This window comes from Glandiceps talaboti, chromosome 15 (assembly GCF_964340395.1).
Source record: "Glandiceps talaboti chromosome 15, keGlaTala1.1, whole genome shotgun sequence".
Taxonomy (NCBI): Eukaryota; Metazoa; Hemichordata; class Enteropneusta; family Spengelidae; genus Glandiceps; species Glandiceps talaboti.
In genome coordinates, this window is record NC_135563.1 from 4076492 (window position 1) to 4100103 (window position 23612).

The 23612-nt window shown below is 34.2% G+C and overlaps 2 protein-coding genes across 3 annotated transcripts in view; one reads left to right on the forward strand and one right to left on the reverse strand.

The window, feature by feature from the left end:
* LOC144446543 (serine/threonine-protein kinase 32B-like) overlaps positions 1-6479 on the reverse strand; it is a 79756-nt gene extending 73277 nt beyond the window's left edge. Inside the window, exons 1-2 of the mRNA XM_078136328.1 lie at positions 6347-6479; positions 5522-5577 (exon numbers count right to left, since the gene is read on the reverse strand). Of these exons, the coding sequence (XP_077992454.1) occupies positions 5522-5577; positions 6347-6398 (108 nt within the window). The 5' untranslated portion in view covers positions 6399-6479. The remainder of the gene's footprint in view (positions 1-5521; positions 5578-6346) is intronic.
* Positions 6480-7304: 825 nt separating this feature from the next.
* LOC144446636 (leucine-rich repeat-containing protein 27-like) overlaps positions 7305-23612 on the forward strand; it is a 28894-nt gene continuing 12586 nt past the window's right edge. Inside the window, exons 1-8 of one of the 2 annotated variants that reach the window (XM_078136444.1) lie at positions 7305-7773; positions 9684-9814; positions 10913-10971; positions 12809-12955; positions 16080-16359; positions 17280-17423; positions 19920-20008; positions 21281-21301. In XM_078136444.1, coding sequence (XP_077992570.1) covers positions 7537-7773; positions 9684-9814; positions 10913-10971; positions 12809-12955; positions 16080-16359; positions 17280-17423; positions 19920-20008; positions 21281-21301 — 1108 coding nt within the window. In that variant the 5' untranslated portion in view covers positions 7305-7536. The remainder of the gene's footprint in view (positions 7774-9683; positions 9815-10912; positions 10972-12808; positions 12956-16079; positions 16360-17279; positions 17424-19919; positions 20009-21280; positions 21302-23612) is intronic. The other variant, XM_078136445.1, reaches the window with a different exon arrangement.

The window sequence follows — 23612 nt, forward strand, 5'->3', positions numbered from 1 at the left end:
TTTGTATTGGGTCAACTTTTTTCTAGAGTTCTGCCCAGCAACCATTTTTTTACATCTAGATTTTAATCCTGATCTGAAGTGGGCCTTGAAATTAATATTATAATTATTCAAGGAATGCCACCAAATTAATATTATAATTATTCAAGGAATGCCACCAAATTAATATTATAATTATTCAAGCAATGCCACCAATAGCACTGATGCTCAATTGTGACGTACTAAAACTATTCAAATAATTACAAGTTAGTTGTTTTAAAAGAATCTATAACTATTATTACAAAGAATCACAAATGAAGTATATTTTTTTTTTATAGGTGGGAAAGAATCTTTTGACAAGTTTGTGCAACTCACACTTTCCTACAATGCACTTTCCTCAATAATGTCCATAAAACCTAAAAATCAAGCAGACAAATACTAAGCACTTCTAAGAAAGTGCTTAATTTACTTTAAATCTTTAAAAAGTGCCAATGGTGTTGTAGCATAACTGACTGTAATAACACAACTAGTGATAGGCAAGTATTTATAAATTGAACTTGTCACAAACAGGGAAAGTAAACGTAACTCAACAGGATTATTAACACTTGGCACAGCATGTTGGAACTATAGAGGCAAGTATACAGTCCATTATTTGATAAGAACAGTTTTATGGCCTCTCTACATAATAGCTCATACATGTACTCACAAACAAATCTGAAGTTTCTGTGGCATGTCACGTACAGGTAAAGAGGCCATGAAACTGTTCTTATGAAACGATGAAGTTCCACTTGTTATGCTTGCCTGTCACTGGTCGTCTGAAATGGATAGACCACAACTAAACATTTTGTGTGTTATCTTTTTGTTTCATGTGACGAATTATGTTATTGAATTTATATATTTATATGGGTTGTCGGTGGCAGAGTGGTTAAACCACTTGCCTCTTACCACTGCGGTCGGGGTTCGAACCCCATTCAGGGTTCGATTAAATTTACCACGCTGTAAGTAAGAAGAGTGTCATTCAGTTTGACTCTACCGAACAACGCAGGTTTTCCCCGGGTACTCCGGTTTCCTCCTGCATTAACACTGAACCCATGAGGGATGGCCCTCACTGGACTTCTTGGGAGACAAGTGTTTATATGCTTAAAGAACTATCCAGTATAAATAAAGATTATTATAAAAATATGTTTAATCACCACACATAAGTGTGAGATCTATGGCATAACAGTTAAGAATAATGTTAGATCAATGAGGCAATGAAGTGCGTTTTGTGTGCACCAAAAAATTGTTTGTAGTTGACAGTAAGAATTATGGAAAACTGCATACACTTGAGTATACACGTCATTGCTATCTGGAGATTTTACAATGTTTACTAGCTTCAAGGCACAAATAGCTACATGAAATATGATACACTAAATGAATTTCTAAATGCGAGTATTTTATCCCGACACAATTAGTGTCCCAATATGGCCAATAACCGAACTACATCTTGTTACTATAAGAAAGGCAATTCATCCAGTTTCCTACTGTATCATTTTGCCTATATAGTATGATTTAGAGTTTAATATGACTACAGTTTTCTGAGTGTTTCAATGATGTACCCGGTATATCGATCTCATTTACAAGACACTACATGTATACTATACTTATACAATTTAAGAAAGATTTCCTTTGAGCAGTTTATATTAAGGCCAACATTTGGTCATTACTTTTCGTGGCAAATTTTCACCTTCAGGAAATACACTCACAATTTAAGATACACATGTATATCACAGAGTGAGTTTCTTTCAATGTCATTACATTAATACCAGATCATCAACAATGCATGTAGCAAAGAGGATAAACTTTTTTGTGTTTATATCATCAGTGAGTCAGTGTTGCATCCTATCAGTGATTCCATTACTGTAAAGGTAGTTTTTTCTGTACGTACGACATTGTTACATTTCTTTTAAAAAATTAAATTATTTCCATGATAAAGTTGATTCACCAACATTTTTATTACAATGTATTTTTCAATCAATTGTGTTTATTTTATGAATTACCCAATCAATTACAAAGAGAAATTCTAAAGTGTAACAAAAAAATTACCACAAAATTCATTGTTAAACAGTGTACCAAAAGAGTAACTGTTGTAAACGAAGCAAATTCAAAAGCACTTTACAGTTACTACTCCTGGCACAGATCTATAGTGGCACAACAGCCCTTTATACATTGTACTTCCTCAACTCCCTGGAGAACATACAATCCATTGCAGCATGTGTAAACGCATAGGATTAAAGCATTCATATTGCAACCTACCAGGTCCCCAATTATAGAGCTGGGGTGAGAGAGGTATAACCGTGGTTCAAATCTTGCCTAAGAATCTGCAAGTTGTCAGTTTGAGCATTGTTACTTCAATTTATTTATGAATGGCTAAAGTCATTAATTGGGCAACGTTTGAACCATCACTGTGCCCAGTTGTATAAATGGGAAGCTGATAGGATAGCGGTTGTAATGTGAAGGATTTAAACAGAGGCTGCAATGGATTGTAAGCTCCCAAAGGAGTTGGGGACAATATACAATTTGTTTGACTCTCACCTTTATTTTTGTACTACAGTTATGAAACAAACTGAAAACTCTGACTGTTACTATTGTAGTTGTATATCATTTTTCAATTTGCAAAGTGTATACTCATCCACCTGTCCTTTGACTAAAGTACTTTGTCACCATTCAATCAGCTCATAGTTTATTAGATTATACTTAGTTGGATATGGTATGATATGATATTATTATATGATATGTGATATGATATATGATACGATATGATATATATATATTACATATAATATGATATATATGATATGATATATATGACATATGACATATAATATGATATATATGATATGATATATGATTGATATGATATATCTATGCAGAAGTAATGTGCTCGCTGGCGATCATCTACATGTAGGTCATTTAAACAAAAGCAGGTTGACAAAGTCAGCAGATTGTGTACATGAAAGTCACCTGACAATAGACATGATAAAGTCACCTGACAATAGACATGATAGAGTCACCTGACAATAGACATGATAGTCACCTGACAATAGACATGATAGAGTCACCTGACAATAGACATGATAGAGTCACCTGACATAGACATGATAGAGTCACACGATGCACAAAACCCTGCCTCGCAGGCTGTGCTTTTTATTTTCCATGTATTCTCTTTGAATTCCTGAGCATACGGTAGGCATTTTGATAAATCAGTTTATTATTACCTCTTCGTTCGCTGTATTACCATTCGTGCAGTTTCCGCAACATATGACACAAGTCTTACTTATGATATATGATATGATATGACATATGATATGATATATGATATATGATATATGATATGATATTTGATATATGATATATGACATATGATATGATATATGATTGCTCTTATATAGGTGCTTGCCACCTGTGCGACTTTTTCCCCTGACTTATTGTCGAAGTTTAATAAATAAATAAATAAATAAATAAATATATGATATGATATTTGATACAATATAGAAGCATTATATATCTGAGTCAGGATATCAAAACTGTACAGCCATAAGGGAACATACGAAAGCCACAGGACACTCCATACATACATACAAACATAACACTAACAGTCAAAGGTCCTGGGTATAGAGAAGACAAATACTGGCCTAGGAAAATACATGAATCCATTAAAATTTGAAAACACCAGCATTCCCTCAACCGTGACTGTGGATACCATGTCCAGCTCAAACCTATATACAATAGCCTAATGTCAGGTGATTCCATTGGGAGATCACATGACCAAACTGCATAACATCATTACACTCATGATGACGTCCGAGTGATTCGGATGAAAGCTACGTAGTCGCTCCAAAAACTAGATTCCAGTAAGGTAACTTTATTATTAAAACTGTACAGCATTACGATCATGACATTTATTGTAGAAAACAGCTTTAAATATGTGTATACTGACCATGTTTGCACAATAGCAAGTGTCTATATAAACTGATAATTCTTTACACATACATAGAACACAGACATAATGTTCATATATTACTCATCACACCATTACAATAGCTTGCATTTCCTTCATATCATGATTCTACTGTAGTTGCAGATAAATTTGCCTTAATCCTAGAGTACATATTGTATGTTGTATAATATTTATAATATTTTATCTCTCATCTTTCATGCCATATATTGCATGCCTTCATTCATTTATTATTTAGATTGTATCTGTACTGTTTTTTCCTATTAAATGTAAACAATTTCCTCTGAAAGCTGCTACAGTTGTTGTTACTGATCAGTGTTTCTGTTAAGGGCAGTGAGTAGGTAAAAACCATCTAAGTTCCCTTGTCATTTTACCAGGGTTCCCCACCAAATTCATGGTATAGTATATGGGAAACTGTGCCAGTATTATTAGATTTGCCCCTTCCTGTTACCGGGGTTCCAAGCCCTTAGCAAAAAACACTGTTGATACAGCTGGGATGAAATGAATCTTCTATGATATAAAATTTAGATACGACAATGAATAGCCACTCAAGAAATAGACATAAATTATGTATGAATAAATGTCAAGAAATGCACTTTTAATAAATTAACATGAAATTATCACACCAAACAACAAGACCTTATTTTCTGACCAAATTTTTTTCACCTCTGTAGATTTTTTTCTATATCTTAGTGACCCATATCGATTGTTTCAATATGAATGTTTGAGAACTATGGGTTGTGAACAGTGTTTTCTCACATTATCAATTCCATTATATCGTGATTAAGAACTATCATCAATCCTGTGTGCCATGAATATAAAACAGTTTGTTGTACCAACGTAATTTAAACAAAATCCTCTATAAACAGCTATATGTATAGACAAAATAATTCCTCCTTGAACGAAAGATTCAAATAATTGCTTGTACAACAATATCCATGCTTAGTTGCATTCTACATTAATTGTTGACTTGTTGTCATGACAACACACTGTGAAAGCAGTATAATGTAATATACATCTTTCTGTCTGCCATTCCAGTCATTGAATATTACTTTCAATTTAACTACGGCTTGTAAACATATACACTGGGTTTTGTTTAAGTTATGTTATGTTGCCTCAATTCCATGCAATTTAAACAGTCATATAACTATATACATGTATGTGAAGGATTATCTAATATGGAGAACTTTACATGTGTGTAATATCACTAGTCACACAACAAGATTTTATCCAACATGATACTCTTCAAATGTACATGTACTATCCACAAATTAAAGTATTAGACATCAAAGGAATGTGTTGGGGGGGGGGGGGGTAGTAGAGGGGGTAGCAGCGGTAGCTCAAATAAAAAAAAGCTGGACACATCCGAATGAAGATTTTCTTCCGAGTCATGTGAGTGACAAAAGCCCATTGTAATACAATGCTCACAAGATGTCAGCACGAATTAGGGGTTTACTCCCAACAAATGTTAATTTTGACTGTGAGTACAAAATTTTCATTTGTAAGATTAATCTTTAAATGGGCCTAACAACAATGTATGTAACTAACCTTTCCAAAACTGCCTTTGCCAATCGCCCTTAGAATTTGAAAGTGGTCAAAATTAACTGGAAGAGAGAAAGGTATTATAACATGATCAATGTATGTGTGTAGATTTAATTAGACCACAAAAACAAAATGAACTAATTAACTTATATGAATAAATGTGAAAATAATTGGTGGTATTAAAGGCAGACTGTAACAGACAAGCCTATAGTGTGAACACTGTGATCCCTGCAGGCTAGTAGATTAGTATATTATATATATTAGTATATCATAAAGCAGTGACAAATTTGGTCTCATATTGAGCTGGGTCAATATGAACTTTTTATGGTATAAAATAACAAATCCACATGTGGGCACAAACGTACACACACACACACACACACACACATACATACATACATACATACATACACACACACACACACATACATACATACATACATACAAAGACACCCCCCTCACACACACACACACACACACACACACACACACACCAGGGGGAGGAGATAACATTAAAAAACGCGAAAGACGCGATCATCTCTCGTGTTTATAACTTTTATGTACACGTGTAATTGATTCCATGTACAGATGTAAACGTTTGCATTATCCATCCTTACCTCCGACACATATACATGTACTAGGGCAACTGAATATAAACGTGTACTTGACGATATAAAGATATACTTTTGTGCTTCAATTTCCAGAGCCGCATCTAACGACTGGACCTACTAGACTGAACTGAACTAAACATGGCGAACTAGCATTTTCATTGATTGCCCATATCACTTATTTCACTATCTATACTTTTCGTATGCAACGTTTCCTACTTACCCTCTCCGTTCGCATCGAATGAGTGTTTGCGCGCGGAGTGGTTACCTCCCATTGTGCACCCTATTTTGGCAGGTGGGTGGGTATCTGTCCTTCCTTTGACAAGGAGGGCAGACCAAATCTATATGACCGAGATGGGCTGAAATAGCTCTTAAACGCGGCCGTCCTATAGATGGCACTAGTACTGTTTCCCACCACAGCAGCACTCCAATCTCGTCAACAACGCGGCCGCGGATGATTTGATTCGATGAGGGATTTTGTTCGATGATGTACAACTTATTTTGAGTTGCTTCTCCTTGCGAAAATGAATGTTATTTCCTCATAAGTGAAGAGCTATTCTTCCATCTAACCGTTCAGAGTCAATCTTTTTCTGCAGTACATCTCGACATATCAAAATCATGGCATATGTTATGTGATTACGCATCCGACTTTTCCATACAGATCTTTCATCTTCTAGACGTGCGGAGTAAATGAACAGGGAGCTGAGGAGGACTTCAAAAACGCGCACTTCGAAAGTAATGACTACTTACTAAACACTACATTCTTATCATCTAGCAGAAGATGCAAACAGTGTCAGATTTTTCTCGAGAAGGATTGAAAATTGATATTGATAATAAAAATAACCCTTGTTTTAATCAACGAGGATGAGAGCGCTTTTTATTACTTAGCTCTCTCCTCTGAAAGAATAGACTATTCTTAGTTGACCTTTTGACCCAACGGTTTCTAAAAAGTCAGTTGCTATACAATCAAAAAGTTTAATTATTTGTTCTGAATTTTGTCTGATAATTCTCTTTAAGTATAAAAAATATGTAACTTGTGATAAAATACCATTTGGGGTTTTTCTAGATTGAACATACCAATATAGATATTTGGGGTACCTTGTAACGGTCGATAGGCGCTATTATCTCCATAGAAATTGTACACAAATTGTTTACCAAAAGGTCCGCCATTTTAATGTAGGAATTCCTCAGTGCAGTGTAAAGGCCTGTGTGTACTATAATCGGCCGCTACGGTCTGTTGACATCATGAACGACATAAGTAAAACTACGTCAACACATATCTGATTTTCACCGTCATGCGGACTTCACCCACCGGCAAAGTTGTGTTGTCAGTGACTGGAAATAGTTAAACTCAAAAATATTTCCGCGTTCGAAAGAGACTGTTACTGTACAGTATACTAGTGTTGTAAAAAAATGGCTGATCGAATCGTAAATGGTGACAGGGTCGATACCGATGAAGAAGAGCAATCTTACGATTCCATGGCAATGTCAGAGGGTTCCTCTGCTGGGCTCAAGAGAAGAAAGACGAACGATGAGATCGTGGCAGATTTGATAGCCATGGCTCGAATTTTAGGCGCAATAACGTTAGATATCAGTGGAAGACAGATCTCCAAACTACCAGATGAAATCATGCAACTAGATCATATTGAGGTCAGTAAACAAGTAAAGTAACTCATGACAGTTGCGGAGTAGTATTTCTGACAAGGATCATTTTCCTACATGTTTATCACCATTCTGATCATGATGGGCCATCATAAATTATCAGTCCTGATTACAGAATACTCCCTTCTATGAAAAGAAATGACGTTATGGATTATGTAATTATTGTGAGCATGGAGGTAGGAAGGACGTATTTTTTTTCTACTTCCATGGTATCAACCAGGAGATTGATTGTAAATACATGTGAATCTTGCTTGATCTTAAAATCAAACATAACGGATTGTTGTCAACAAGTTGACAACTCCCCACTATCAATAGTATGGTTGACATTACCTGCCTAACAATAACAGTCATGTAAAAAAATTGCCTAGCTTTTTTTCACACCACAAATGGCAATGTATGTGTACTGTACACTAAATTACACTTCCAGTTCAGTAAGTTTCAGTGTATAAAGATGAACACTTTTTACATTATATTTTAATGTATTGAGCAAGTTGTTTTGTACCCTTTTTACACTATGTATTGTGAAATTAATATGCTAAGTGTAAAAACAAATACATTCTATATGTTTAGAAGGCCATAACTTTTGAAATTTGTTATTTTGAAACGTTTATTGAGTACTGTGAAGTAATAGTGTGACTTGAAGTTGTCTTTCAAACAGACTTTAATAGTTAGAGTATATTTGTACATGTGTGGCAAACAAAATTATGATGTTGCTATATTATATGTGAAATCAGAATAATGAAATTGGTCTTAACAAAATGTCAATGTCTTCATGAACAATTTGGTTCAGACCACCAATTCCACAGATGGGTTAGCCATTGAAGGCATACAAGTATTGACAATCCAACAGCTGTGTCAGTTTTCAAGCATGGCCCATACAAGTCTAACAGCATACCTGCCCGGCCTGGAGGAGTGTCCTGTGCCGAGAGGTATGCTGTTAGACCCTACTGGCATGGCCGGACAGCCCTAGTTCAATGTAAAACATCAGCTTGATCCACAATCTGTGATGTAACAGGTTTGTTCAAGCTTGTATCTTTACGTTTTGTAGTTGAGCCACCAGCTGTCATCCGCCATCTAACAGTGTTACAGTTTATGTTCAAACTTGGATAGCATTAATCATTTATGCAAGATCTAATGTGTGCATGTATTCAACTCTTAGTCAGCCCCAACTAGGTTGCTACCATTTAATTAATGTGATTTATATAATTTCATTGGAATGGACCCAATGATGTAGCCTACCTGTAAACTTGAGAACGACTATTGCTACTAAACTATTCTGCTATTCTAACTCAACTGACATTTTGATTTTTTGAATTTTCGCTACAGAATGAAGCGAAAATTAAAAAAAAACCACCAAAACTGTCAGTTAGGATAACAGAATACTTTAGTAGCGATAGTGGGTCAAGTCTACAGGTATCTTATTGTATAGCATTAAATTGCTTCTTTTTCACTAATAAACGTAGACTTACAGACACTAAAGTTACAATACTATAGTGAAGGACATGACAAATAGTTCTAACATCTAGCTAGTCTACATGTAGTTCCTATACGGTATCGTTACGATTTACACCTCCACTCACATGCTGTAGTTAGAAACCATCTAACTAATGAGATGTCTTACCCTGGCCACTTGAGTAAACATTACCTCAATACAGTTTTAAGTGAATAATATTACACTTGGCAAGAATGTATTGAAAAATTTACAAATCTGATTATTATTTGCATAACAGGTAGGCAAGCTACCAATGATGTTTATTATCACAGGATGGTAGTACTGACTACTTTATGTCAACATAAAGCTGCTAGTGCTACACTCATTTACATTTATCAAACATTGTAGTTTTCCCCAGAGTTTTTTTTTAAATATGCATTAATAATAATTTTTCAATTTTTTTCAGTATTTGTATATGGAGGGTAATAATATAAGTGAAATACCCAGTGACTTCTTTGAATCTCTTCCCAAATTGAAATGGTTAGATTTGAGGAACAACCAATTACAAAACCTGCCACCAACTGTTGGCAACCACAGGTGAGGCAAACATTACATATACATATACACGCCTAATAAAATGTTTTGTCTTTGAAATGGTTATCGTCAATGCACTATAGCTTTTGAAAAGGTGCTTTACATTTATGGCTGGTTTTATTTGGTAGTACAAATCCATCTGGTAGGGTTTCAAACTTTTATTGAGTATTGTGAAGTAATAGTGATTTGAAGTTGTCTTTCAAACAGACTTTAATAGTTAGAGTATGTTTATGCATGTGTAGCAAACAAACTACGATGTTGCTAGTCCTACATATGTCAACTTTCTGGATTTTAGAAAAATTAGACATTTTTTGCACAAAATATATAGTGCTCATATATTTCTATTAGTGGTACAATTTTTCCTATTTCTATATGATTAGTCATTTACTTTTCTGAACAGTAGCTCCTCAGGAATTGATGCAAATTGCCACATTACAATAGTCAAATAAAAACATACACAATACCATATACCTTTGTACATTAGTTTTATTAGAAACAAAATCAGAGAACCCATCAACTTGTGTAAATGTGATGGCAATTATCAATATGGGTCATGTCTGTTTTTACTTAAAGTTAGTAAGGACCAAATATTTCTTTCCATAATCAATTAGTGTACTGTCAAGACTTAGAATACATGTAATTTCTTACAACAGCATGCACTGTACCAAAATAGTACTAGTTGCCATGGTTTCTTTCAGTAAACAAAATGGTATATATAGAAGATAGAATATAAAGTAGATAGTATATATTGTAGATAACATGTATAGTAGATAGTATATAAAGTAGATGGTATATGTAGTAGATAGTATATATAGTAGATAGTATATGTAGTAGAAAGTATATGTAGTAGATGGTATATATAGTAGATAGTATATATACAAATGTAGTAGATAGTATATATAGTAGATAGTATATGTAGATTATAGTATATGTAGTAGATTTATGACATAAGTACAGTTTGGCACTCACTTTATTCTCTTGCAGTCATAATGGCTTTTACCCAAATTTACTACTGCCAGTGTCCTCATGAAACAAACACTTTTTTGTCTCACATGGAAATACTGTTTATATAAAAATTTTGGTGTTTTTATTTTTGTTTAGCTGCTTGAAAACCTTATTGTTAGAAGGTAACCAGATAAAGGAATTACCAGCAGAACTTGGTAAGTGTGATAGAAATATTAATATCAACAGGTAGTCAAATCGGCATGTGTTCCAAGATGTATCGTGAGTTTCCTCAAACAACACCATGTATTCTGTATGTATCATTGTACAGAGGGTTTCATGCACTACTCAGGGGAATGGTTTTCACCTGTTCATACCCGGGGTTTACTAGTAAAATCCCGCCTGTCATGGATGATGTTTAGTCTTTGTTCTATACAATCATTCACAATTAAAATGGTCAACAAGTCTTTCCATCATTTCATGACGACAGTGTTTCAAATGTAATAAACAGAAAACAATCCTAATTTATCACTGTCAACAGCATTGTGTCTTGCAGTACATTTTGGAATGGGAAAGTTGACTGTTCAGTACTGCTTGACCACTGGCCAGGTCTGGTAGGTGTGTGCGGCCAATGCAGCCAACCCCAGACCCCATTTTAGACCCATGTTGACCAAAAACCAATACCCCATTTTAAACTATTCAAGGTTTTAGAAGGCTCCATTTTAGACCAAAATACATAATCACTGATATGAAACTGTCAACCAGTGAATTAGCTGGGGGAATTTCTGAGGGATATTCTTTGAAATTCCAAACTAGTCGAGAATTTATTATGTGCATGTGGTTCCTTCCAGGACCCCATTTTAGACCAAACAAAATCAACAATTGTGTAAAGTGGACCCCATGTTAGACTCCTTATCTCTAAAAATACAATACCCATTTTAGACCAGAGGGCGACAAAGGCAGCATGTATACATCTACCCAATAGGTGGGAATACACCCCCTCCCCCCTTTGTACATGTGTAGTTAAGGAGCTCTGTGTTTTATAAAGACTTATCATTCCTTGTTTTTGACATGACATGTCTCGTCTGAGTTACATGTGTGATTGAGGAAGTAATTGATACTATAGTAACTTAACCTATGCCATGCAGTGTCAACCCCAATATTATTAGTAACTATTTTTAGCCCGTGTGAATTTATTATGGAAGCAACTTTATATACATGTAAGCATGCCAGAAAAATGTTTGTGCTATTTGTAAAATTTATAAATCAATCACTTACAACTGGATGACACAGTGTTCTCCCTGGACAAAGTACCAAGAACATAAAGCCATCTTGTAATTTGAAGAGTTCCCACTTGACAAAATGAAAACCATACTCCAAACATTGTCATTTAGGTGAAAATTATACCAAACATCTGAACTACATAGAATAGAAGTTGCTACTTGACTCCATTTCATAAGTATAATGAAATAAAGATACACATTTAGAATTGTACTTGCCTAATTCACAGATTCCAAATAGGTTTCTTTATTTCATTATACATGTACATAGTTTTCCCTGTCTGGTTTCGAACTGGCAAATACAGAGTGTTACAGTACCAGTTTTCTAACTGGCAAAATACAGAGTGTTACAGTACCAGTCTCTTGTGAAAACAAGTCTAGGAAAAACAGACCGTGATTTAGTCTGTATGTACATGTACAGTTTGACCTCTGATTGAACAAAGTCTTGTAAGTTTAGTAGTGTTGATGTGATAGTATGGAAATCATGTAACACAATCTGTATAGTACATTGTAAGTCTAATTGCAGTGTTATGTAGTAATACAGATGTCTGAGTTCTATGAACATTTCAGGAGTGATGCAAACTTTCAAATTCTGGAATCCACTAAACCAAAGTTTCATTTGTATCGTGGTAATAAAAAATAAAGGCCCATAAATTTATTGAGTTGTTAGACAATGACATATAGTAAGTTTTTTATAAAACCTGACTCAACAATGTATTGTTAGTTGAAACTATAGTATATTTATATGGCTTTTCTCTGCTTTCCCAATGCACAGGTTTGCTGGAAACGTTGACAGGATTAAATCTCCATAGCAACCCACTGACATTTCCTCCTCCAAAGGTTGTCCATAAAGGAATCAAAGAAATCCTTAGGTATCTCAGAGAAGCACTTAAAGTCAAGAATAAGAAAATGACTGCTGCTGGTAAGAATTTTTTTTTTTCGCCAATTTTATGATTCCCAAACTCCATAAAACTTGTTCTCTAGAAGTACCAATTTCCTACTGTTTGCATTAATTGTGCATTTGATGAAAGCATAAAACTAGTTAATATCATTAACCGGTACTATTGATACCAACGTTTTGACCTCATACATGTACACAAGGTCTGCTACAAGATCTAAAAATAAAAAATTTCCCAAACGTATTACAAATAAATAAATAAATCAGTTTTTGTGTGCTTATATTTATGCTTTATTTTTCTATTTGTTCTTCTGACTAGCATTCTTTTCAAAGTTGTCAACATTATATAAATTTATAGGATTCCATAGTCAATGTACTATTACTTAAGCAATAACCCCTGCCGAAGGCGGGTATACACAAGATTTTGGTACAATTCGCGACATATAGCACGAGCCGAATGGCGAGTGCTATATGGAGCGAATTGTACCAAATTCGAGTGTATACCCGCCTTCGGAGGGAGTTATTGCTATTATATTATATCAAAATATGTGTCTATTTCTTCTAAATGTGATTCTGTGGTTATTTATATGCCTGAAAAGGCGAATTCGCACGCACAGAAAAAGATCGTCGGTAATAGATCGTCGGGAATGAGCATGTTTTGATGAGTGGATACGTTCATGTCGCCCATACACACACACTGCATGAACACAAACCATACACTGCATTGCATTGCATTGATAAATTACTTTATTTACATCATATAATGCATAACGAAAACGCGTTGAAAACTAGCAACGAAGAAAACGGGGCAAGAGGTCAAAGAAAGTAACAATTTTGTTTGGATATTTACATAAGAACAATACAATCTTGTACACTGCTAAAAATAGATGTCTCGGCGTTGAATCAGCTGAATCGGAGAAAGCTCGAGACAGTAAATCAGAGACGCGACGTTACACAGTCTACTTTAATTTAATGGTTAACAAATTGAACATTGACTGAACCTGAAAATGTACAGTTTTGAAATAACCCTGACGCACTTGACTGATGGTTAAAAGTTAAATTGGTGTTGCTTGATTCAACGAGAGCAGGACGCTGACGGCTCGTTGCATGGGAGAACTTGTACCTTATCAGCTATAGCCAGTGATGTTGAAGCCACTGATCGATCGTTGCTTTCGATCGCAAGGTCATCAGTGGAATTATTTGGACTACTGTAACCCAAACTATTGTACAGGATACCTGACATACCTTTACTCTGAGGAAGTGTTAATTTATTGGTATAAGAAAGAACACTAGCTTCATTTTTGTGAGTACTATTCATATGCTAGTTTAGGGGCCCATTTTACCACTGCCAGCCGTGGTAAAATGGGATTTTACCACAGTTATTATCCAATCAGAATGGCGCATAGTAGCATGATATAATATAATAATGTTTTGAGCATGCATAGGAGGTCTTGTTCAGGGTCAAAAGTATTAACATAAACAGATCAAAAATGATTTTTAAAAGTAAACAAATCGTGTTTTGTATGTTAATGTTAATGCTGTAATTTTCTGACTTTGTTGAATAAATGAAGGCCAACTACAGAGAATGCATACTTTCTGAGGGGGACTAGAACTTGAGGAGATAGATACAAGTTCAATATAAAATGTGAAGAACTTACTCCCAATGAGGTTGAATTTACAACCTTTTAATTCTGTGTTTTGGTCCTGCACAAATGACCTTCATTAGGAATCTAAAAATCAGTGGATAATAAATAATTTTCTTTTGAATTGTCAGACTAGCAGGGTTATTTTTCAATATTAAAAACACTATACTTGTAAGATTCACTAGACTAAGTATAGAATAGTAATCACATAGATGGGAAGAACTCTAAAATGTAAAATCCTGTATGGCTGCTGGCTAGTCTTGTTAGCAGTGTACTAATCTAGAAAAAAATCATTAAATATGTACAATATATGGAATTTTTATCAGAATAGATCAATATTTTGGTAAAATGCTGGACTGTTACTTGACCTTAGAATTATTACGGTCATGGTATAATCAAACAGACAAATATATGTATATATCAAATATCATATATGTGGAGCCATGACATGAGACTGATAGTCAACACTGTATGTAAAATGAACATCTGTTAGGACACATATACACACAGAAATACATAATGATAACAGATAACCAGCAATTGTATTGAAAACTATTGTTCTCATGTGTATTGGTATAGTAGTATGAATATACTTTATGATTATGTTTACAATAAAATAGAATATTGGTAGTATTCTTGTACATTTGTCCATATCATGAATAAGTGAGAGCTAGATTTATAGACAATTATTGTTGTCATGAGTATTAGTAAAGTGGTATGGATATACTCAGGTGAATACTAGAATATGGAAAAATATTGGAAGTATACTTGTCCATATCACGAAGTGAGATATAGATTATAGACAGCAATTGACATGTACATTGTACAGTGGTATGGCTATCACATGAATATACCGTAATATGATAGAATACTAGCCAGTCAATATGTCAGTCACCAGATAAATTTATAGTACGGTACATTTGTAAATATATTATTTATAGTGTATTGATTTATTTTGTGTATGTTTACTAGACTGGAAGATTGATTGTTGTGAGTATACTGTTAATTGCTTCCCATAAACAAATGAATACATAATTAATGAGTGAGTGTCAGCAATGATCAATCTTTCAGTTTATGTGTTTTCAATACTGACTATAATTCACTTAATATAAATTGTCTCTACTGAGTTGGGAATAAGGAACATTTGAACTGTTTGAAAACACCGTCCATTGTCACAAACTACAGCCTCATTTACAGCACCGTCAAAAACGTGCCATTCGTTATTTCACAATATGGCGGAAGAAATAACAACTCTGGTTTGCGAGAATGCTATCATCTTGGATGAATGATGCTATCTCCCCCCCCCCCCCCCCCCATATACATGTATTGGACATAGTTATTCAGTGAACAGCAATGATGAACTACATTTTGTATTGATACTTATTTCTCATATTGATTTTTTTTTGCTTGTTTGTTTGTTAAAGTTTTAGGCTTTCATTTGTAGGCCTGGGAATATTTTGACGAGAACATTTCATCCATTAATCTGTATATCTGTATCATTACAGATTTAAGAATGGATGACTTATATATAGACGATTCGGATCCATTGTCTTCAAGCTCAGATGAGTTTAGCCGACCTAGAACCAAAAGTAGCGGTAAACGACGGAGACGTGTATATAGTGGACAATCCACACGATCTACAGTAACAAGTGACCCATCAGATATTGAGTTCCCACGACCTAAGTCTGTCAATTTACATAAACCAATATCATATGATGAATACAGAAAATTACAGTATGATAAATTCAAAAGGGCTGGAGCCTTAGGAATTCTTGGCAAGGAGAGGTAAGAATTTTGTGGTATACAAAAGTAATTGTTGTGTTTGAAAATGTTCGAAGAATCAAATTTAACAGGGAAATGTAGTCAGTTTGGACATTAAAGCTGTACTAGCTGTACCTGGGGTAATATTTATTTGATCAGACAGCCAATAATATTCACCAAAAATTGTTAAAATACCAATAATTAGATGGTGTGCATGTTGTTTAGATGTCGATTTTATCCAGAAGTAGTACAGCAACAGGTTGAAATTGTGATCATGGTTGAGGGCACTGTGTTTAGGTTGTGGACCTAAAATCATTTTGTTGGATTTATTTGACTCTATTTCTATGTACTGACTGTGACAATACACAAATACGTTTACCTCAGGTCATTCAGTACTGTTCAAGGTGTACAATAAGTAAAAACAAGTAAAATTATATTTATTAGAGAGTTTCAAGAAAGGTTCTAGTTGCAGCTAGTGTAGCCTTAACACTGCACTGTATTTTGGAGACATAAACATTGCATGAATAACATCATTGTGTGATTGAGGTCTGTAGTACATGTAGATGGATCGAAATGTCGCAATCATTTCAAATTTACTGTTCCAAATTGGCTACACTTCACTGTTCAATTCTTATCTTGTTGCAGTTCTGATGTAGCACGTGTAGATATTTGATGTTTGAATAGTGTCTAATATGTAGCACTATTTGGAAATGAATACAAAACAAAACTATCTTATCATTCAAAACAACAAGTCCAGTAGGATAGATTATAATTACTTCATTATTAACTTAATCCTACATGATTGACAACATTCATAGACATATCTTATCATCTATTTAATCATAATATGACTAGCAGTTTCAGTTATATGACTGACATGTAACTTGTTACTTTCATCACATGACAAACATGTGACCAATGATAACTTTTATGGACATTCACAGGAGGTCAAAGAAACAATTACAAAAAGCAAGGATACCATCTCCACCTATGATAGATCCAATTGAATCCCGAATAATTGAAGAAAGACGCCTTGCACAGTTGAGAGAACTTAAACAAAAGCAAATGTTAATGGAACAAAGAAGAAAGTAAGTATGACTATGATTGTTATGATTTATATCATATATAGGAAACAATGTCAGATTAAATATGTATATTAATATTCATTAACCTTCTGAATATTAATTAATAGTCTTATATAATTATCCAAGCACATGTAAATTAATTTAAGTTCAAGAGTTGGTGTGGTTAAATTAGCAGTTTGTTATTTGTTCTCTCCAGTTCTGATTGCGTTGTTGCCCACAATTACAAAAATGTACTGATATTACTCATCCTGTTACAGAGAGATGTGCTCACTTATAAATCATATAACATTACAGTTAGTTGTGTTGTAATGATTGAGGTTCTCACCATATATGTTAATTAACATTAAAGGTAAAACATAGTCTTGACATGCCTAGTACAGAGCTGAAATCTCACGTGACATATGCATGCTACATTTGTATTATTATCATTGCTGCAAGCAAATATCTGAATCAGTATTCAGTACAAACTTGTTGGAAATCCCAGAGAACTCATTCTTTCATTACATTATCTAAATAACTTAACATACAAATTAAAGTTGGAGTTTTAGTACAATTTTACCATGTATTATCAATTAATTTTTACATCATTGATAATTTTCAATGATTACCCTATTATCGGCAGACAGTTTATGCCATCACAAAAAAAGTCAATGTAAAGATAACAATATGTCTCTTATCATCTGAATTTAACAAAATTGGAATGTCTCCCATCGTCTGTAATTAGCAAGATTAAATTGGAACTTTAATAAATCAATGTACAAAACACAAATACTCTTTTAAACTTATTTAGAAACAAATCTAAGTTGACTCTGTGGTAGAGATACTAGTCAAATAAGGTAGCCTGGGTTGACACTGTGGTAGAGATACTAGTCAAATAAGGAAGCCTGGGTTGACACTGTGGTCGAGATACTAGTCAAATAAGGAAGCCTGGGTTGATACTGTGGTAGGGGGCTTGGTAATGAAGAGTAATTGTTTTTGAATTTATTGGTACCCACAAAATTATGTTAAAGTTTGCATTGTTATCAACACTGTAATTGCAACAAAGTTTGCATTGTTATCAAAACTATGTAATTGCAACAAAGTTTGCATTGTTATCAACACTATGTAATTACAACAAAGTTTGCATTGTTGTACACACTAATTACAACAAAGTTTGAGTTTGTAGACACTGCTCACAACAAAAGTTAAAGCTGTTAGAAACACTGGGATTAAAATATAGTTTGAGTTTGTAGATACTGCTCCCAACAAAAGTTAAAGCTGTTAGAAACACTGGGATTAAAATATAGTTTGAGTTTGTAGATACTGCTCACAATAAAAGTTGCATTGTTGTACACACTAATTACAACAAAGTTTGAGTTCTTAGACTGTGCTCACAACAAAAGTTAAAGCTGTTAGAAACACTGATTAAAAGATAGTTTGAGTTTGTAGACACTGCTCACAACAAAAGTTAAAGCTGTTAGAAACACTGGGATTAAAATATAGTTTGAGTTTGTAGATACTGCTCCCAACAAAAGTTAAAGCTGTTAGAAACACTGGGATTAAAATATAGTTTGAGTTTGTAGATACTGCTCACAATAAAAGTTAAAGTTGTTAGAAATACCCCCCCCCCCCCCCCCCCCCCCCCCGGTACTGATTAAAAGTTTGAGTTTGTAGACTATTAACAACAAAAGTTAAAGCTGTTAGAAACACTGATTAAAAGATAGTTTGAGTTTGTAGACACTGCTCACAACGAAAGTTAAAGCTGTTAGAAACACTGGGATTACAACAAAGTAAGGAGCTGTGCAATCCATAATCTGCCTGTAGGATGTACATGTAGGTGTACACTGCATACTTATCAAGCAAAGTAAAACACTCTAGGATATTGCTATTGATTACAGATTCTCAAACGCTATTTCAGATAAAGATAAACTAAAACATCTGTGATTTTTTTCAGCACTGAGTATTCTCCTTGCCAATTATTTAAAAGTGTCAATGTATTCATGATGTAAGCAGAATCAATAGGCTCATTACATAATCAAACATAATTTTGAGGAATAAAATGTGGTTTTGTAGTATTTCCATACATGTAGATGTGACAGTGTAAATGTTATATTATTTTATATGTGTTGAAACTGCAAAAGTGACCGTTTTGTTACAAACCACGAATGTGAATCAATGCAGCAGTAGATTTATTACCACCAGATGTTACAAGTACATAAACAGCATAACAATTCTGATTGTTTGATTAAAATATTTTATTGACATTTACATAACAACTCTCATTCATGAGTGGATTTTAAAGCTTCGCTGCCTTTGATAAGCTTGTATAAAATCAATATTAATCCTTTTTCATGAAGAGAAACTGTAGCTCAAAAAATTTGTGTTTTTTGTTTATGTATTCTATTAAACTACAAAAGTAATAATATTATGGAATGAAATACAAATGTAACTTCAGCACAGTTTTTAAGATGGCCATATTTTTTGTTCTGATAAATGACTCTTGTTTGATCACATTTTTAGGGATCAAGAGATGTTGCTGAATTGGCGAGATGAGACTAGAGATTTGCAAAGGAAGAACTATCTTAGAGCATTGCAATTAAACAGAGAAGGTGAGCAGAGATTGGATATTGGCACCTTAGTTTATTTTATGTTTATAGTACTAGTTTCAGTTGTGCTACAGGCATAGCAATCATCAGTATGTGTGTGTGTGTGTGTGTGTGTGTGTGTGGGAGGGGTGTGTGTGTGTGTGTGTGTGTGTGTGTGTGTGTGTGTGTGTGTGTGTGTGTGTGTGTGTGTGTGTGTGTGTGTGTGAAAAACTAATCAGCTCTTTTGATGATTAGGACAATATTCAATATGTACATTATAAACATAAAAAGAAAGAAGATATTATCTAAATTTATTGTCATGTGTTACTTACTATCCATAACATAATTGACCAATTTATCTTCTGTATGATTTATAATGATTGGCTAATGTTATTTCTTCAGCCCGTAAATGTAAGTAACATGGGTGTTCCTTGGGAAACAGTGGGGTGAAGGTAGACTGTAAGTAAACTGAATGCTCCTTTTAATAGGAGGTGATGGGTTAATGTATTTGTAAATGAAGTGGGTGCTCCTCAGGAGATGGTGGGGTTGATGTATATTGTAAGTAAAATGGGTGCTCCTTAGGAGATGATGGTAAAGGAACTCCTCAGGAGGTGGTACTTGTAGGGTGAAGATGCGATGTAAGTAAAGTTGGTGCTTTGCAAGGGGTGGGTATAAGACTTTAAAAATTCAATAGTGTTGGTGCTCCTAAAGAGGTTCAGTCTTTGGTTTGTCATTATATATTAACTTTCACGCAAAGTGTGGCATACACGTGTTATACCTTCACAATAAGAATGTCTGTCATTGTCTGCTCAGTGGTGGTTGCTGTAAATTCATACAAATAATTGTTTTACCCCAGTGATCAGGTCAAATTGGCACTTCATTTCTTCTATAGCACAAAAGGTACTCAACATGTTTTGCATATAGATCGCCGTCCGCTAAAATAGTTCTCTGACTGTGTGACTGCAAGAGCTACAAGAATGATTTACAAACATGTGTGAAATGTAAATATACATGTATATATTTATATTTATGGCTTTTCCATGCATTAATCAATTTTGATTGCTCACAAAGAGTCAAAGAACATAATAAATATTGTGATATGGGGGGGGGGGGGGGGGGGGGTAATGCTTTTGGTCCCGATCAGTTTGACACAATAGTGGCTCTTTACATATCACTTCATTTAATGTACATGTAGTTAGGATAATTGCCCCATACTGGCATTACTTTACTTCATTATTTTTATTTGGCTAAGTTTTACTTTCGATTTATTCTCGTATTTTTTTTTGGTTTACATAGCATGGCCCCCTTCAAAATCAGGTAATTGCTAGTGAGACTTGCTATAGCTTTAATGTGACAGTGCGCGTGGACTGTTTGTAGTTTCTTATAAATTACTCTCTATAGATATCAGTATATCACTCTCTGTTTAGTTTGTCTTGTCTTTGTGTTGTACGATAAATGTAATATGAAAATTTCATTTACTGAATAATTAGAATGTTAAAGGTGCACTAGCTGTAACTGGAATAATATATTTTTTCAATTAGACAACCAACAACAGATTCACTAAAAACTGTTGTGATACCAATAATTAGACATTTAGATGTTAATCCTCTTTCTCCTTGGGAATATTTGTTTGTACACTAGTAGTAGTACTAGTAGTAGTAGTAGTAGTAGTAGTAGTAGTAGTAGTAGTAGTAGTAGTAGTAGTAGTAGTAGTAGTACTAGTTGGGAAAATGAGGATTAATTAGAGGTCTCTTGTATCTATAAAGTAGTGCAGCTGAGCAACAGGTTGATGTTGTAATTGAAATGGGATGCTGATTTTATGGTGTGGACTCAAAATTCAACTAGATTAGATTTATTGTACAATATTATGTGTACAGATGCACAAATACAATTTACCCACGGTTGATTCAACACTGTTCAGGGTGTACGATATTATGAGTAAGTCATCCTATCTAACAACACAGTTTCAAAAAACATTCCAGTACAGCTAGTACAGCTTTAAATCTTTGCCATCATTCTTTCATTATAAATATATAAGTTAGCATGTATAGATCAGTTATCTGTATTAAATGTCTTGAAAATAAACTTAGTTCTTTTACTTTCTTCTTTTAGTAAAATTGTATCTTGTAGCAACTTTAATGTAGGTAGGAGCACGGCTTGTTACACTGTGCACTTCACATTTGAGAACACGTCTTCTGTTAATAACACATTCCACCTTTCTGAGTACTTTATTACTTATAGCTATTAATAGCCCAAAGACTTGCCATGGTCATAAGATCTCACTGAATCCAAAGACTTGCCATGGTCGTAATATCTCATGGAATCGAAAACATAGCAATGAAATTTCTACTCACAGTTTGAAATGAATCCCAAATTTTCACTGACATCTCATCAGCATCCTCAGGGAAGTACTACAATGGGCTATTGGGGATTGGCTTCCAAGAATTGTTTTGACTCTGTGAGTAGAAATTGTCAATACAAAACATGAACCCAGAGACCATGAACATTCACTCTCGCAATCTAAAACATGTTGTTATTTTAGGATAGCTTGAGATGCTAAGATGATGACAGGTCCTTGGGCTATTAACTTTAATAATGAACAGTATGTGAATATATGTATATGTAATTGTGAGTTTAATGTTACAGCACAATCTGATTCTTATTGAAATCAGCTCACCAATCCACTACTTTAAATACTCAATTCAAACTGGTCAATTTGTAAGCATGACTGAGTAAAGGATGTTTGCTTTTATGCATGACATGTTGGAGTAAAATCCATGGTAATGGTAACCATGGTTACTTGTTTATAATGTTATTTTGTGCATCTACTTTGGAGATTGTTCAAGTCAGAGAGGAAAGTTTGTATGTGAAAGATGATAAAAACCAAGGAGGTCGTACCATTCATGTTTAAATAGATCAAGATGTTGACAGAGATGGTTAAAAGTGATATACTATACATACTTTGGGGAACAAAGAGCTTTCGTCAATATTTGGTATTTGAGTGGTAGATGAGATGAACATAGGAAGGAAAAAACCTATCAATGCTTTTATAAATTTGCTCAATGATGTACATTGTAGCATAACGATTTTACCCATGGCATGGCAACTGCATAATTGAAACGTTTTGGGTATTACAAGTATTAGTGCCTTAGGATATGGATATTTCTAAATCCTATTATAAGTCCCTAGTGCTTTCCTGTAAAATGGAAAAAGACATGTTGATGTTATGATGAATTGATTCAATTGAAAGGCAATCAAGCAGAGACTGTTGATGTAGAATAATTTGGTTTGTCTATCCAAGAAGTAGAAAGTCATAGGGCAGAAGTGACAATGATGTGAATTATGGTGATTGGAACAACTTATAACAGTTTCTGATTCAAATCATATAGGGACAGGGCTTGTCTTTTCAGATGTAATGTGCATGTATTGTATAATGATGTCAAACAACGTGTTGCAGAGTACTGTTCACTTTCTGAGACAACCACACAGAAACTAATAAAAAACTGGACATATTCTACACTCTACGATAACGAGATCACAATTTCTTGCTACATTTAGTCTGAATGAAATCAACCAATTAAACTTACTGCAGCAAGACACAGACATTCCGGCACCAATGATTTGATGT